Here is a 17,626-nt window from a genome sequence, read left to right on the forward strand (position 1 = left end):
AATGATCACGCAAGAGGGGACCCAAACTCATCAGGGGTTTTGTGGGGGGTCTGGGGCACTTTAGGGATGGGAAATGTGGTAAAGATATATGTCAACGTCATAAATCTTGACAATGGATTTTTATGCTTCCCACACGTTGTTAATGAGCCCCTTGCCCCACCTGCTGGAACCATTTCATCACACGTAGTTTCTCTGATTTCTAGTTATTTTTCTGTTAGACCAGGGTCTCAAACTCGCGGCCCATGGGCCGTTTGCGGCCCTTCGTACAACATTTTGTGGCCCTGCCCTAGAGAAATCTTTTTTTGTTTTGTTTTGTTTTAGTTGTTTGGATCACACCCCCCAATGTTCAAGGCTTACTACTGACTTTGCACTCAAGGATCACCCCAACTTTGCCTCCAGCGGCCCCCAGGTAAATTGAGTTTGAGACCCCTGTGTTAGACAGTTTAGTGCAATAATAAAAAATATATGGACAGGAGCAATAGCACAGTGGTAGGGTATTTACCTTGCATGTTCTGATCTTAGTTCAATCCCAGCATCCCACATGGTCCCCTGAGTCTGACTGGGGTGATATCTGAGCCAGGAGTAAACCCTGAGCACCGAGGTTTGTGGCTCAAAAACATATATATGAATATATATATGAACCAACCCAATTTTGATTCCCCAGAACCCCATATGTTTCTTTGAACATGGCTAAGAATAATCCAGGATCATTGCTGTGTGTACCCAAAAACAAAACAGAAAATAAACAAACAAGAATTTCCTGCTTTGTTAAAACAGAAATATATTTTTTCAGATGAATGTGTGATTTGATTTGATATTTTATTTTTTCTTTATTTATTCACCATGATTGCATACATGATTGTAGTTGGGTTTTAATCTTAAAAAGTACACAATCCGGGGCTGGAGAGATAGCATGGAGGTAAGGCATTTGCCTTTCATGTAGAAGGTCATCGGTTCGAATCCCGGCGTCCCATATGGTCTCCTGTGCCTGCCAGGAGCAATTTCTGAGCAGGGAGCCAGGAGTAACACCTGAGCACTGCCAGGTGTGACCCACAAACCACACACACACAAAAAAAAAAAAGTACACAATCCCCTTCACCAGTGCAACCTTCCCACCACCAATGACCCCCACAAGGCCTGTATTCAAGAGAGGCAATTCTACTTCTCTCACTCATTCACATTGTCATGATAGTGTGGTCATCTCTCTAACTAAACTCACCATTCTATGTGGTGGGCTTCACATCAAGAGCCGGTCCACCAAGCCCTCATCTCTGTTGTCTCAGAGCATTATTACAATAATGTATTTTGATTTTCTTAGGCTCATAGATGAGTGAGACTATTCTATGTGTCTCTCTCTCTCCCTCTGTCTTATTTCATTCAACATAATAGATTCCATGTACATCTATGTATAGGAAAAATTCATGACTTCATCTCTCTGGATGGCTGCATAGTATTTCATTGTGTATATGTACCACAGTTTCTTTAGCCATTCATCTGTTGAAAGGCATCTTGGTTGTTTCCAGAGTCTGCTATTGTAAATAGTGCTGCAATGAATATAGATGTGAGGAAGGCATTTTTGTATTGTGTTTTTTTTTGTTCCAGGGTATATTCCTAGGAGTGATATAGCTGAATCATATGGGAGCTCAATTTCCAGTTTTTTGGAGGAATCTTCATATTGTTTTCCAGAAAAGCTGGACTAGACGGCATTCCCACCAGCAATGAATGAGAGTTCCTTTCTCCCCACATCCCTGTCAGCACTGATTGTTCTTGTTCTTTGTGATGTGTACTAGTTCTTGTGAGATGGTACCTTATTGTTGCTTTGATTTGCATCTCCCTGATGATTAGTTATGTGGAGCATTTTTTCATGTGCCTTTGGCCATTGTATGTCTTTTTTGAGAAATTGTCTGTTCATTTCTTCTCCCCAATTTTTGATGGTGTTAGATGTTTTATTCTGGTTAAGTTCTGTCAGTACCTTGTATATTTTTAATATTAACCCCTTACCTGATGGATATTGGGTGAATAGATTCTCCCATTCTGTGGGTGGTTTTTATATCCTAGGCACTATTTCCTTTGAGGTATAGACACTTCTCAGCTTAATATAGTCCAATCTGTTTATCTCTGCTTCCACTTGTTTGGAGAGTGCTGTTTCCTCCTTGAAGATGTCTTTAGTCTCAATGTCATGGAGTGTTTTACCTATGTTTTGTTCTATATACTTTATGGTTTGGGGACTGATCTCAAGGTCTTTAATCCATTTGGATTTGACTTTTGTGCATGTTGTTAGATGGAGGTCTGAGTTTGCTTTTTTGCAAGTGGCTGACCGGTTGTGTCAAAATCATTTGTTGAAGAAGCTTCCCTTGCTCTATTTTGCATTTCTTGCCCCTTTATCAAAAATTAATTGATTGCAGGGCCGGAGCAGTGGCGCAAGGGTTAAGATGTCTCCTTGCCTGAGCTAGACTGGATGGACTACACAGTTCAATCCCCTGGCATCCCATATGGTCCCCCTAGCTAAGAGCGATTTCTGAGTGCATAGGCAGAAATAACCCCAGAGCATCATCGGATGTGGCCCAAAACCCACCCCCCAAAATTAATTAATTGATTGTATATCTGGGGCACATTCTCTGAATACTCAAGTCTATTTCACTGATGTGAGGGTCTGTCTTTATTCCAGTACCATGATGTTTTAATGACTCTTATCTTTGTAATACAATTTAAAGACACAAATCCCCTTCCCTCAAGCTCCCCTCCTTTCTTTAGTTTGAGCCACACTAACACTTTATTTCTGCTGTGCTTGTTTCCTTATTTCTCCCCTGAGTGTAGGCTTGTAGCCCCAACTGCAATCCCTGTGTTCACCAGTACCCCCTGGACAAGTGAGAGCTGGCCCTAAATCCTTAACCTCAATCCAGTTCTCTGTGACCTCCCTCTGCTGGGACATTGAGGGTTTTTGTGCCCACACTCCAAGAATCTCTTCTCTCCTGGGTCATGAGGGCAGTGGGGGAGCGGGTCTTCATTCTCATGTGGGACTTCCCCATCTCCATCTTTCCCTCATTCCTCTTTTCCTTCTTTCCTTCTGTCATACCGCCTTACTTTCTACTACCATTCTTCCCCTCTCCCTTTCTCTTTCTATATCTGTCTTTGCCCTTTCCTTCTTACTTTCCTTTTTGTTATCTCCCTTCCTTTCTTCCTTCCTTTCTTTCTCCCTCACTCCCTCCCTCTCTTTCTTACTCTTTCTCTCTCTCCCTTTCTTTCTTCCTTCCTCTCTCTCCCTTTCTTTTTACTTTCTCTTTCTACCTTTCTCTCTTTCCTTCTTTCTTTATTCTTTCTTTTCTCCTTTTTTCATCTTTTATTCTCTCTCTATCAATAAATCATTCTCTTTATCATTTACCTACTCTGTCTTTATCTCTCTTTCTTTCTTCCATCCAAGACCTGGCAGTGCACAGGGTACACTCTTGGTTCTATATTCAGATCAATCCTGGTGGGCTCAGGAACCAATGGGATGCAGGTCGCCCTTGTCCATCTCTTGCTACTCAGCGCCCTCCCTGGATGCTCCCTGGATTCCCAGTTTACAGGTCACATGACTGAATGGAATTTATAGCAGCTTGTGCTACACTTCTTAGTGGCACCTATTTTTCCTGTTCCACATTGAAGCACAAAGCCAGTGTCCCTCTGACGCCCTGAAGTGAAAGGAGTGCCATGGCCTTCCTGGGGCCCCATCCCAAGGTCCCCCAGTTCTAAGTTCTTCCAGTCTCCTGTCACTACACAATCAGTTTCACTTTCGCTCCAGCTGCTCCTTCTGAGGCTCCGCCGGGGACTCCCCTGTCTGGAAAGATCTGTGGGGACAGTCACCTGTCCTAGAGCAGGTTTCACTTTTCCTTCATCAAGACGGAATGCCCAGGGAGCCCAGGTTAAAAGATGGGGAGCTTCAGCTCAGCCCCAGACACTTGCACTTGATTCAGGCTCAGAGACCCACAGACCTCCCTGAGCCCCACAGCAGACCAGTGACCAACGGCCCCAAAACTGAATCAAAAGCCTCCTGCTGCAGAAAGAGTTGTCCAAATGAAGACAGGTGAGCCCCTTCATCCTTCAGGGCCCTTCCCTGCACACCCACCCGCACTGACCTTCCCTGTGTCTTTCAGAGATGGGCACCTTGGTGATGCTGCTGCTGGGCACCTCACTGATGACCGCGACAGGGGCACCTGCTGTCTCCCAGCCCCCCAAGGCACTCGGGTACCCCAATGACTGTCGACTGGCCAGGTTTCAGTCGCTGTCCCCTCAGGAGCTTCAGGCCTTCAAGAGAGCCAAGGACGCCTTGGTGAGTGTCCCTGTCCTGCCCCACCCTCCCTTCTGAGGATCCCACCTCTGGGTGCAGGAAATGCCCCCTCCCAATCCACCCCAAGCCAGGGGGGGGGTCCCTGTTCCTCTTGCACTGACCAGCTGCTCTGCAGGAGGAGATGCTGCAACTGAAGGGCTGGAACTGCAGTGGACGCCTGTTCCCAGGGAAGAGAGACCTGAAGCAGCTACAGGTGAGCTGGGAATCCCCACCTTGCCTGGGTCACCCCCTTTCTAACTCCCACTCAGGGTCCTCCCCTGCCCATCCCACCTACTCTTGGCGAAACCTCCTCTCATTCCCAGATCTCAGGGCCTGTTCTGATGGTTCCCCCAAATCTCCTCTCACCTGCCAAGTGGCTGAGCCACTCCTGCTGCCCAGTGGCCCCTCTGGTCCAGCCAGTATCCCCTCTGTCCCATGTCCCAGCTCTGTCCTCTCCCTGTTAACTCTCTCCCTCACCCCTTGTCTCTCCCTTGTCTCTCCAGGTACGGGAGCGACCCATAGCCCTGGAAGCCGAGCTGTCTCTGACTCTGCAGGTCATGGGGGCCATGACTGAGCCATCCCTGGGGCCTGTGCTGGACCCGCCCCTGCGTACCCTGAAACTCATCCACACCCATCTCCAGGCCTGTGTGAGTTTGGGGCTCCCTTAGGACCTTCCTGCCCCTCCCCGTGTCCTGCCCAGTCTCACTCTCCTTTCCCTGTTCCCAGGTACCTCCTCAGTCCACAGGGACCCTCCAGCCCCGGGGTCGCCTCCAACACTGGCTTCAGAGGCTCCAGGAGGCACCACACAAGGTATGTGAGCATGAGGGACCTCTGTGTGGGAAGCAGGAAATTGGACCCCAGTGGTGATGCCTCTGACCCTGCCTGTCCTTCCCCAGGAGTCCCAGAGCTGCCTGGAAGCCTCTGTCACCTTCAACCTCTTCCGGCTGCTCACCCACGACCTGCGATGTGTGGCCCGTGGAGCACTGTGTGTCTGAGCTCAGCGCCGCCTCCTCCTTCAGCCTGCCGGATTTCCTTCAGACCTTCTATTTATTGCTAAATTATTGTTTATTGACTATTTATTATTGTTATTTATTTTATAGAGCATCTCAACCTAACTAGAAATAATTATTTCAGTATTATTTAAGTGTTATTTTAATATGTCAATAAAGGTTATTAAAATGTTATTTTTCTACTTTTATAAAAGCTTACAAATAAAGTGTGTAAAATTGTTCTGTGATGTATGTGGCTTTATTCCCCTATCATGGATTTTTTTTTTTATTTTGGGGTCACACCGGGCTGTGCTTGTTCAGGGTTTTCTCCTGGCTCTAAGCTCAGAAATTACTCGTGCTGGCTTGGGGGACCATTCAAGTTGCTGGAATTCAAACCACTGTCCTTTGAACTACTGTGTGCAGGCAAATGCCCTACCTTTATGCTATCTCTCCACCAACCTCCATCATGGATTTGGTCACCTCATCTTCATAGCTTAACCTTCAATCTACAGCCTCTCTCTGTCCCACTAGGGGGTCTCACACTCTCTCATAGTGGGGAGACGCTGTCTTGCTCCCAGAATATTTTTTAATGTTTATTTAACATTAAACATCTCTCAAACCGTTTTTGTGGTTCTCTTCCTGGCTTTGGCCATTGTCACCAGAAACACATTTCTTTGGTTTTTGTTGTTGCTGTCACACTCAGTAATGCTCTAGGTTTATTCACTTGAGCCTCCCTGCCTAGGTGAATTGGATCTGGTTGAATGAAGAAAGGTCAGTCTGGCTTGGCACACAGAGAGACCAGGAGGCCAGAATAACTCCAGACTCTCTCCTCCTGGCTTGGTTTATTAACTCTTCGAGGCTACCTGCTTCAGACCTGAGGTGGAAATACAATGTATGGTGTGATTTCACAATGTGGGGTTTGATTTTGCAACTGGCTAGAGCAGTAACCCAGGGACCAGAAAAGACTCCAGTGGTGCTGAGTGATTTGACCCCCTGCTGGATTATCACAAATCACAGCTTCCTTGAAACGAACTGAATACTCATTAGAATATTGGTGGGCATGGCACCCATTTTGGATGGCTTCATGTTGCTCTGATCTGGTCGCTCAGCTCCTCACAAAGGTCTTTGTTAGGGGGAATCAGGCAGTAAAGAGGAGAGAGCTATAGACTCTGGGCAGTGACCCAAACACAGAGGCCCACAGCCTTTCTTCTACCAAAGGCACTTTGTGCAAGGTATTTGGCTCCTCAACTGCAGCAGCCTATCGAGATCGCTGATGAGGTAGAAACCAAAGGAACAGCCCTACTGAAATGGAGCCAACAGCAGGAAGATGAGCGGGTCCCCCACCCAGATTCCAGCTAGGTACCAAAGACCTTTTGATACCTTAGGTAACCTCAGCAGCCTACCACAGAAGGTAGAGATGGAGGAGAAGATGGAGATCCAAGCCCAGCCTAAGTCCAACGGAAAAGAAGCTGCTTTCAGAACCTCCTGCAACTTTCTTCTAGATTAATCTCTCAATCCTATTGACATAGTCACTCTGTGTAAAGGAAACTCAGGTTCCAAACTAGGACCTGGAGAAAAGCAGGTCTGAAAAGGGGGCAAGAACAAGTTCAAGAATGGGTTCTGGGCTGAAGAGATAGATAGCACAGCGGTAGGGCGTTTGCCTTGCATGCAGTTGATTCGAAATGTGGTTCAAATCCCAGAATCCCATATGGTCCCCTGTGCCTGCCTGGAGTGACTTCTGAAAGGAGAGCCAGGAGTAACCCATGAGGACTGGGTTTAAAATAAAAAAGCAAAAAAAAAAAAAAAAAAAAAAAAAGAATGGGTTCCATCATTTAAGCCAGGAATCCCACCACATAAGACTCAAGCCTTCCACTTCCACTCCTAAGAAAGAAAGCAGTTTAGTGGAATGTTACCCCATCCCCATTACTTCCTGTGTAACTTTACCTGCTAGTAAGACCTGCCCATTTCTGGGAGGGGTTTTTCGGAGGAATCAAAAGATTGCCTCAGGGGTAGGAAGGGAAATTAAGAGATTGAGGGAGATTGAGCAAGAAAGAAGGAGCAGGAGAGGAGATGGCTGAAAGAGGTTGAGATGTCAGGGCTGACTATGAACCCGGTGTAAAAGGTTTAAGCTTAGGAGCCACATGTGTTGGCTAGGGCCTGAATAAAACTAATGTCTCCTGAAACCTGACTGTCTGTGGATCATTTTCCCATGCTACCCTGAACTTTAAGACCTGCCAGCTAAAGGGGCTTGGAGGCGCGTAGCCCAAGCTGGAGGAGAAAGGCTGCATCCTCGAACCATCCCATCACCATCCAGCGCCATCTAGGGCTATTATACAACAGTGGAAAAAGACCAGAGAATGAGTGGCCTGCCTTCCTGAAAACCGGGCTTTTACTAGAAAGAACCAGACCACACCCAGGGTGGAGAAGGAATACTAAGTAGGGAGAGACTCAATAATCCAATCAGCAGTTCACACCCTGGGTGGAAATGAATATTGAGCAGGATAGGACTCTGTAATCCAAGAGCTATGTTGCTGAGTAAACTGTGTGTTCTACCTGTATAGATTATATTATTTTGTTCTATGCCTCACTGCAAACAAAAATTTTGTATCCAATTCTAGTGGTTTAATATTAGTTTGCACAGTTCCGGGGAAATGCATAATATTGCTAGATTTTTAAGCTTCTCGGTTATCCTAGTGAATGTTTTCAGATGGCTGTGATGCTTGAGTGTATTTTTTAGCAACATATTCTCAAATTATGCTTGCAAAAATATCATAATGTCTTTGCCACAAAAGTTGATGGAAAAGGAACATGGATACTACAGACTCTTATTATTAGTAGTACTCATTATAAGAGTGTTTTAGCCAATTTATTTTCAAATTGTCTATGTATATGCAGAAATGATCTTATGATTTTGTTTAGAGAAGTTTATGGAAAGAGAACTCATGGGCCTGGAGAGATAGCACAGTGGTGTTTGCCTTGCAAGCAGCCGATCCAGGACCAAAGGTGGTTGGTTCGAATCCCGGTGTCCCATATGGTCCCCCATGCCTGCCAGGAGCGATTTCTGAGCAGACAGCCAGGAGTAACTCATGAGCACCGCCGGGTGTGGCCCAAAAACAAAAAACAAAAAAAAAGAAAGAGAACTCAGATGTTCTAGACGCATATTACAGTCCTCGTTGTTAGAATGTATAAGAATTTTCTAATTAAGTGCATCTGCAGAAAGGTTCTAACATTTATATTTCAGAAAAGTCTATGAAAAAAAATTGTGATGTGCATAAGACAAATTGGAAAAAGATGGTTGTTTAGAAAATGATATATAAAATCTTGTCTTTGATGCTTTTACTGTCAACTTTTACCGTACCTATACAAAATAACAACCACTTTTATGAGTAGAGATTTTGGGTTCCCGCCTCTGGGGAAGAACAATAGAATAAAACTTTTGTAGCCTTTCTCAAATTTTCTTGTTTTGTTTTGAAAAAAAAAAAAAAGGTTGAAATTGTAAGACAGCACCCAGCTATTAACCGAAAAATAAGGCATTTCCCCATATTCCTCTTTCCTTTCAACCACTTTTTTTGATATTTAAAAGTCCACCTAGATCTCACTTGATTCTCCCATGCCCCGGTGAATGGTTTAATAAAGAAATGTCAGCCTGCTTTGGCATATAGAGAGACCATGACTTCAGGACTCTCTCTGACTGGCTTGGTTTATTAATTTTTCGTGGCTACCTGCTTCATACCTGTCTCTTGGGGTGGGGAATACAGCATGTGGGGTGATTTCACAATGTGCGAATTGATTTTACACACTTCCATTGTTTTGGTTTATTGTTTTAGTTTTGTATGGGGCCACATTCAGCAGTGCTCAAGACTTACTCTGACTTGAGGTTAGGTATAGGTCAGGGGTCTCAAACTCAATTTACCTGGGGGCCGCAGGAGGCAAAGTCAGGGTGAGGCAGGGCCGCATAAGGGATTTCACAAATAAACAACCCATTAAAACTTTTGAGGTTAACTTAAACTTGTAAGCATGTGCATGGAACTAGATAAATGTACTTTGCCCTCAATGTTTAAAGAGTTACATAAGTCTAATATCTTTAGATTATATGGTGTGCTGCTAAGAAACAATATGTACTACAACTGGGGATTTGAGGGACAAAGTAATTGTATTGTACATGGGTTCAGTTTTGTTTTTCTTAATGTTCTTTGGCTGAAAGTTCAAGGCTGGGATATCATCGATGGGACTACTGAGAATCCTGTTTATGGGTGATTGGGCTTCCACTGTAACTTTACCCTGTCCTCTTTCTTTGCATCTTTGTTGTCATAATTAAAATAATAAAAAAAAATCCAAGCCAAAAAAAAAAAAGTCCTCAAACGTCATTATTGACAGTTTTAATTATTTCTTCTGAACATGAATAGAACATTGAGTGAAGATCATGAACAGTTCTTCTGAACATGGCATCTTTTGCCTATTCCTTGCTGCCAGAGACTTGACAGAGCTTCTTCTCACAAATCTGAACCACATTTGGCTTTAGAGAGGAAGCAGTTGAGACCCTCAGTATGGCTTGAAGATGATCATCATTAAGTCTAGACCTGTAAAAAAAAAAAAAAGTCTAGACCTGTACTTTGACTTATTGAAGTTCAATGTGGAGAATAACTTTTCACACAAATGTGTGCTCCCAAAAAGGCACATGGTGTGCTTGAACATTCGGGAAAGTTAAGGGAAGCTGGAGGGCAATTCTCTCAAAAATTGCCCATGCATGTCTGCTTTTCCACTAATCTCCCTGAACTTGGCTTTGAGCTCAGAGTTGCATTGCAGGTCAATGAGCTCCATTTGAAGCACAGGAGGGGCATCTTGCACATCAAAGGAAAAGGGGTCCACAAAAATTTGGAAAGTGGCTCTGTGCTTTTTGAAGTCTGCAAATCCGTGATCAAATTCCTTCTCTAGCTTAAAAATAGCATCAACATATTTCTCACCACTGAATGATATGCCTGCATCCACAAGTTCCTTGCATGCTGGGAAATGGCAAAGGTTTGTCTGAGAGAGCTGGGATTTCCATAACACAAGTTTTGTGGAGAATGCTCTCACGTTGTCATAGGCAGCACTGATAAGCTGCCCCGGGCCTTGTAACATCTTGTTTAGTACATTCAGTTTATGTGTGATGTCAACAAGAAAAGCTAAGTCCATGAGCCATTTGTGATCACTCAACTCAGAAACTGCATTCCCATCCTTCTCCATGAAGGCTTTCACTTCTTCTCTAAACTCAAAAAATTTTTCAGGACATTTCCACTGCTGAGCCAACATACCTTGGTGAAATAGATCACGGAACCTCCTGTGCTTTAAGCCCCTGGATCTGATTTGGTTGATGCATTTCACAACAACAGACATCACATTGTCACATGGCAGGCATTTACTGCAAAGGTCCTACTGATGGATAATGCAGTGAAGAGCAATGGCCTTCTCTACACCCTCCTCTTCTAGTTTTTTTTGAACAAGTGCCACCAGTCCATTTTTCCTCCCTGTCATCGATAACGCTCCATTGGTTATTATTCCAATAAACCTCTTCCATAGCAAACCTGCATTTTCAATGGCATCACACAGATGCCAAAATATCTCATCAGCGGTGGTTTGGCCATGCATTGGAATAATTGTGAGCAGCTCCTCTGTCAATTCAAAATTGCAATCAACACCACGGACATAAATTGTGAGCTGCGCAGTGTCTGTTATATCTGTGCCCTCGTCAAGAGGAACTGAGTATGCATCAAAACATTTGGCTTTCTCACACAGTTGATGATAAATGTCACTTGACACGTCAGAAATGCAAGGGCCCAGAGGGATAGCATAGCGGCGTTTGCCTTGCAAGCAGCCGATCCAGGACCAAAGGTGGTTGGTTCAAATCCCGGTGTCCCATATGGTCCCCCGTGCCTGCCAGGAGCTATTTCTGAGCAGACGGCCAGGAGTAACCCCTGAGCACCACCGGGTGTGGCCCAAAAAACAAAAAAAAAAAAAAAAAAGAAAGAAATGCACTCTGCCACAGTGTTGGCAGAAAGGCTGATTTTTGCTAAACTGACCTTTCTTTTCTGGACAGATAATACTTGCAGCCTGTAACATGCATTTTTAAACAAACTCTCCTTCTGTGAATGGTTTCTCTGCCTTAGCAATCATCTCACTAACCATGTAACTAGCTTCGACTGATGCAACATTCTCTTTGGTTGCTTTCTTGAAGAAATCTTGTTGCCTCATTAGACATGCTTTAAGATTGGCAACCCGCTTGGCTCTCTCATTTCCTTGATATTTTGCACATTCCTCAGCATGTTTAGTTGAATAATGCATTTCAGGTTGTATTCCTTGTGCACTGCAATGTTCTCTGAGCAAATAAGACATGTGGGGATGCCCCTGTGCTCAACAAAGAAATACTGCGTCTCCCACTTTTCCTGAAATTGTCTGTGCTCGTCATCAATCTTTCTCTTCACTGCAGGCTTTGATGAAGTCATGATGAAGGTATGACAGAATCTAATTCTGTAATAAACTTCTCTCCCTTAGGCTTCCGATAATGCAAGGGACAGCGGGCAGGAGTAGCGGAAATGACGTCTGCGCTAGGTGCAAAGTATTCGCGATTATTCGCTTACCGAATATTCGCAATAAAAAATCGCATTAGTAAGAAAAAAATCGCAAAAATCGCATTGAACATTCGCATACCCCGAACGAAACTGCTCGGGTTATGTGAATGTTTAATGCAATTTTTTCTTACTAATGCGATTTTTATTGCGATTATTTGGTAAGTGAATAATTGCGAATACTGCGATATTTGAAGGCCGGCTGCAGGCCACAAAATGTTGTACGGAGGGCCACAAACGGCCCGCGGGCCACGAGTTTGAGACCCCTGGTGTAGGTGAATCCTTCCCCCAACTTCCTTTTTCCCTAACCTGTTCTTTTGGTATGTAAAAGCCCACCTGGGGGCCGGAGAGATAGCATGGAGGTAAGGCGTTTGCCTTTCATGCAGGAGGTCATCGGTTTGAATCCCGGCGTCCCATATGGTCCCCCGTGCCTGCCAGGAGCAATTTCTGAGCCTGGAGCCAGGAATAACCCCTGAGCACTGCCGGGTGTGACCCAAAAACCACAAAAAAAAAAAAAAAAAAAAAGCCCACCTGGATGACAGGATCTTCCTCCACCCTTTAGGGTGATGTTTTGCGTAAGGACCAAGATTCTCCCCATAAGTCCATGATAAGAAACTTTAGACTAAGACATGCTCAAAACCTAGAAAAGTGTACTTTTTCACTCATTGTTAAAGGCAGAGAAATAGTTAACCCAGAAATATAACCAAAGTTGATGCTCTTTAGGAAGAAGGAACTAAGAGTTGAATGAGCTTGGGAGAAGGCTCCCTTAACAACCAAAAGTTTGAATCAGAGTAACCCTTGACAGCCAGGATCTGAATTAGAGTAGCCCCCTGACAACCAGGAATGTCCCTTGACTATCAAGGTTTGAATCAAAGGTTCCTCCCACACACACATACAACCAGGGTTCGAATTATAGTATCCCTAGACAACCAAGGTTGAGCCAGAAAAATCATTGATTAAATAAGACATCTATACAATGAAATACTTGTTCTGTTACTGCTTGTAATTTCTATATAAACTGCTTGAAGCTTTGACTCTGGGTTCTTGCCAAGATTCCCCTAATGGGATGAGGCTCAGACCTTATTAACCAAATAAACTCTTTTTTGCACCTTGCATTATTGGAGGTGGTCTTTGACTCTCAGCACCAGGTGTCAACTCAAACCCAAACATCTGGATAATAAAGAAAGAAGTCTGTCTGTGGGGTAAGAAGAACAAGCACATAGGAAATGGGCAGCACATGGCAGAGAGAGGCCATGAAGCAAGAAACCGGCTGACTCCTGTTAATCTTTTCCTCATTGCTTGGTGTATTATTTCTTCACCACTACCCTGATTTATCCGACCTATAGGCCTAAGGGGTTAGAAACACAGTGCCTGGGCTGGCATCACCCTAATCATGGATATAATTTTAGTTGTGGAGCTTAGGGAACCACATGGTCGCTGAGTATTGAACCTTGGTCAGCCATGTGCAAGGCAAGTGCTCTACCTGCTCTGTTATCCCTCTGTCCCCATATTTGTCCTTTTTATGACTGATAGTATTCCAGGGCATAGATTGCACAGTGTAACTATCATTTGTTAAAAGATATAAAAGGTTTTGTTCCAGACTTTCAGTGTTACAGGTCAAGCTGATAGAGAGATACACGTGTAAAAGTTTGTGTGATCATACGAGTTAAACTCTCTGGAATAGGAGATCAATTTTGTTATTAAATAGTATAGCAAGGGGCCGGAGAGATAGCATGGAGGTAAGGCGTTTGCCTTTCATGCAGAAGGTCATTGGTTCGAATCCCAGCGTCCCATATGGTCCCCCGTGCCTACCAGGAGCAATTTCTGAGCATGGAGCCAGGAGAAACCCCTGAGCACTACCGGGTGTGACCCAAAAACCACAAAATAAATAAATAAATAAATAGTATAGCAAGTAGAATCAATGTTTTGCCCATAGCAACTGGAGTTTGATCCTCCTTTATGGTCCCCTGAGCACAGACCCAAAATTGAGCCCTGAGCTCCTCAGGTTATAGCCCCCCGCTACCCAAAATGCAGGAGAAAATAAAGTATATCTCTAAAGAGCTGACTCTTGGTTTTGTTTTTGGCCACACCAGCTGTCTCAGGACTGACCTCACTGCTCACAGATCACTCCTGGCAGGGTTTGAAGACCATCTCTGCTATCAGGGATGGGACTGAGGACCAACGTGAATTCTTCATTTGGCAGAAGCCCTGCTCATACTTCCCCCGCCCCTCTCATGGATTGGGCTCTGATGATGTCATCTTGTTCTTTAGCTGGAGCTATAGAAAAGGGGTTTGAGTTTTTGCCTTTCATATGGCCAGCCCTGCATCAATTTCCAGCCTTTAGGTAACAGGCTAGCTCCCTGATTAAAGACTCAAAAATAAGAAAGCAATAAATAAATTAATAATAATAAAATAATAACACACCAAACTCACCTCTGTGAAACATGCTGGGGAGAATGATGAAACTGCCACACTGGAAGCCTTGAAAAGCTGTAACAAACACTGGCATTAACCCTGATGCCTACCTGCCAGGAACTGGCCTTCTGGGATGCTGGTAGAATGAACACTTGTGCTAGGATACATGGAGGCTAGATGACCTTCCATAAACGTCCAGGTCTTCTCTTTCTGCTTTCCACCCTGACCCTTGACCTCTGTTGGTGTACCCAACTGGATACCTAGGCCAAGAGCCTGGAAGGCCTGAAAAGAGCAACGTCAGAGATGGTCTCCAGGGCTTCTTCCCTTCAGGCCCCTGAAGACTTGTGGTTACCATCTGTCATTGAAGGAGCCTTTCTCCTTCTATAGCATAAATATGTAAAGAAGTTAGGAAGGGCCAGAGAGACTGTACAGTGGGGCATTTGCCTTCAATGTAGGGAATCTGGTTTGATCCTGGCACATCATTTGGCCATTTAATTTGCCACAGTGCAAATTAATATCTCTGAGTGCAGAACCAGGAGGAAGGTCTAAGTATATAAGTATATCACGCTATTGGGAAAAAATAAAACAAAAGAAAGCAAAGAAAACAGAAGTGGATACATACTCTGGAACGGTGATAGTAAGGCTACTAGTAAAATCAAGCCAACAAAGTCCCAAGACATAGCACAGTGAGTAAGGAGTTGCCTGCAGGCATCCAACAGAGGTTCAGTCACAACCCAAATCATCCCCTGAGCACTACTAGGAGTGATTCAGACAGGGGAGCCAGGAGTAAGCCCTGAACATTGCCTGTTAAGTGGCCCAAAACCTAAAAAACAGCACAGAGATTGTGGCAGGAGCGATGACACAGTAGGTATGGCGTTTGCTTTGCATGCGGCACACCTGAGACCTATCTAGGTTCAATTCCCAGCATCCCATATGGTCTTGAGAGTGCCAGGAATAATTTCTGAGCACAGAGCCAGGAGTCTTCCCTGAGTGCCACCCAGTAGGGCTCACAGACTCCCCCCAAATTAAAATAGATCATATAAAATAAAATAGGGATATTCACTAAGAATGACTGACAAGAGACCCTAACTTGACTATGTGGGGGGAAAATGAAACAAAAGATTGATGAATTTAGACAAAAATAGATCAAAACAAAAATGAAAGAAGTAAGCAATGAAGGAATATCAAAAGCAGAAGAGAAATGGAATGAGATAGAGCTACATTTGGTAAGAATGAAGACACTTTTTTTTTTTTTTTTTTGGTTTTTGGGCCACACCCGGGAGTGCTCAGGGGTTACTCCTGGATGTCTGCTCAGAAATAGCTCCTGAGGGGCCGGCGAGGTGGCGCTAGAGGTAAAGTGTCTGCCTTGCAAGCGCTAGCCAAGGAAAGGACCACGGTTCGATCCCCCGGTGTCCCATACGGTTCCCCCCAAGCCAGGGGCAATTTCTGAGCGCGTAGCCAGGAGTAACCCCTGAGCATCAAACGGGTGTGGCCCGAAAAACCAAAAAAAAAAAAAAAAAGAAATAGCTCCTGGCAGGCACGGGGGACCATATGGGACACCGGGATTTGAACCACCACCTTTGGTCCTGATTGGCTACTTGCAAGGCAAATGCTGCTGTGCTATCTCTCCGGGCCCAGAATGAAGACACTTAAGGAAAATGTAGGCACCAGGGCCAGAACGGTAGCACAGTGGTAGTACCTTGCACAGGGCTGACCCAGGTTCGTTCCCATTTACCCCATGCTGTCCACAGAGCATGGTCAGGTGTGACTTCTGAAGCCAGCACCAGAAATAACCCTTGAACATCACAATAAACAAACAAAAAGGAACTTAAAGGCTCTATTGGTGGAACCAAATTCCAATGTGAGAAGAAGGAAGAGAAAAGTCCTGGGCAGGGAAAGTGCCCCTGAAATCAGCTGGCATGGTTCTCCATCTGTGAAAAGTAAGAGAAAGTAATGGGCAGTTTTGTAAAATGATCACAGAGTAACTGAGATCATCCTTCAAATAATCCTTCAGGCTCACTCTGCATCTGCACACAGGATTACATCACTAAACAGAAACACGGACCTGAGCAGAATGAAAGGGACATGAGGAGTAAGGATGGAAAGGGACCAGAAGGGACCAGATTATTGGGACGGAGCCCAGCCTGGCAGCCCATGGGAATTTCTCTTCTAACTGAAGCTGATTTGTTTGCCTTTGGAAAGTGTGATTTGTTTGGCTTTTGGAGTCACAACAGGAAGTGATCTGGGGACCATAGTCCATGCCACGTTAAATTGTGACCACCGTGTGCAAGGCAAGCAGGCATCATAACACCCAACAAAATACTCCTGTATAAAGAGTGAATTTTTAAAATATTATTTGGGGGGGGGGTGTCTGAGACCACACTTGGCAGAGCTCAGAGATGCCCCATGGCGCTGTGTTGACTTCTGCTTGGGGGACCATGTGTGGTGGTAGAGGGAGCAGATTGGTATCCAGTCAAGAATTACCTCTTCGTTGTGTTATTATCTGTCTGGGACAGCGGTTACTACAAATCTGTTCCGTAGGTGCACAAGGAACAACAATCTCATTGGATAAGGGACCATGTGAAAGACCAAGTTTCCTGTCATTATGAACCACAAAAAAGATACGGGAAACCAGAGAGTCTGAGAAAGTTCCAGAGAAGAAGCGCAGAGAAAAGAGGGAGAAGGGGGGCAAATAACAAGAGTACATTTGGTAGGGCATTTGCTTTGCATCCAGCTGGCGCGTGTTCGATCCCCATCATCCCACGTGGTCCCTCCAGCTGACTGGAGTCAATTCTGAGCAGAATTATGAGTAACACTTGACGCTGCTGTTGTACACAAACACTCTCCAAAGAAGCAGAAATATGGAACAAAAGAAAGGATAATACAGACACAGACAGGAGGACAGAGAGGGAGGCGAGCGCTGGGCCACTGCTAGATAGTCCAGGGCACTCCGGAGACCTCTGTGCTGTGGGTCCCCAAGTACCAGCAGCGAGGGCAGGCTTGGTCCCTCTTCCCGAGAGTGCAGAGAGTGGCCCAGAGCCAGCACAGGGAGACACTTTGGCCTGACAGCAGGTTGGACCCGGCCAGGATGGCGCAAGCGGGCAGGTAAGGGACTCCTTAAGGGACTCCTGGGCCCCGGCCGAGCTGACGTTCGGAAACTAGCGGGTCGGGAAAGTCCGGGCATTCTTGGCTGGGCCCGGCTGGACCCATGCATGGACTGGAACCGTGCATGGCTGGACCCGAGCCATGGACTGTTCAGACCGAGCAGCACAGAGTTTGGCTGGCACTGCGGGGACCATAGAGAGACTGAC

At 45.1% G+C, this 17,626-nt stretch overlaps 1 protein-coding gene across 1 annotated transcript; it reads left to right on the forward strand.

The window, feature by feature from the left end:
* The first annotated feature begins 4,053 nt into the window (after positions 1–4,053).
* On the forward strand, positions 4,054–5,301 carry LOC126028527 (interferon lambda-3-like). Its single transcript, XM_049787490.1, has 6 exons — positions 4,054–4,063; positions 4,134–4,309; positions 4,443–4,520; positions 4,810–4,953; positions 5,033–5,116; positions 5,203–5,301. The coding sequence occupies exons 1-6, from the start codon at positions 4,054–4,056 to the stop codon at positions 5,299–5,301; spliced, it is 591 nt and encodes a 196-aa protein (XP_049643447.1).
* Positions 5,302–17,626: the final 12,325 nt, after the last annotated feature.

This window comes from Suncus etruscus, chromosome 14 (assembly GCF_024139225.1).
Source record: "Suncus etruscus isolate mSunEtr1 chromosome 14, mSunEtr1.pri.cur, whole genome shotgun sequence".
NCBI lineage: Eukaryota > Metazoa > Chordata > Mammalia > Eulipotyphla > Soricidae > Suncus > Suncus etruscus.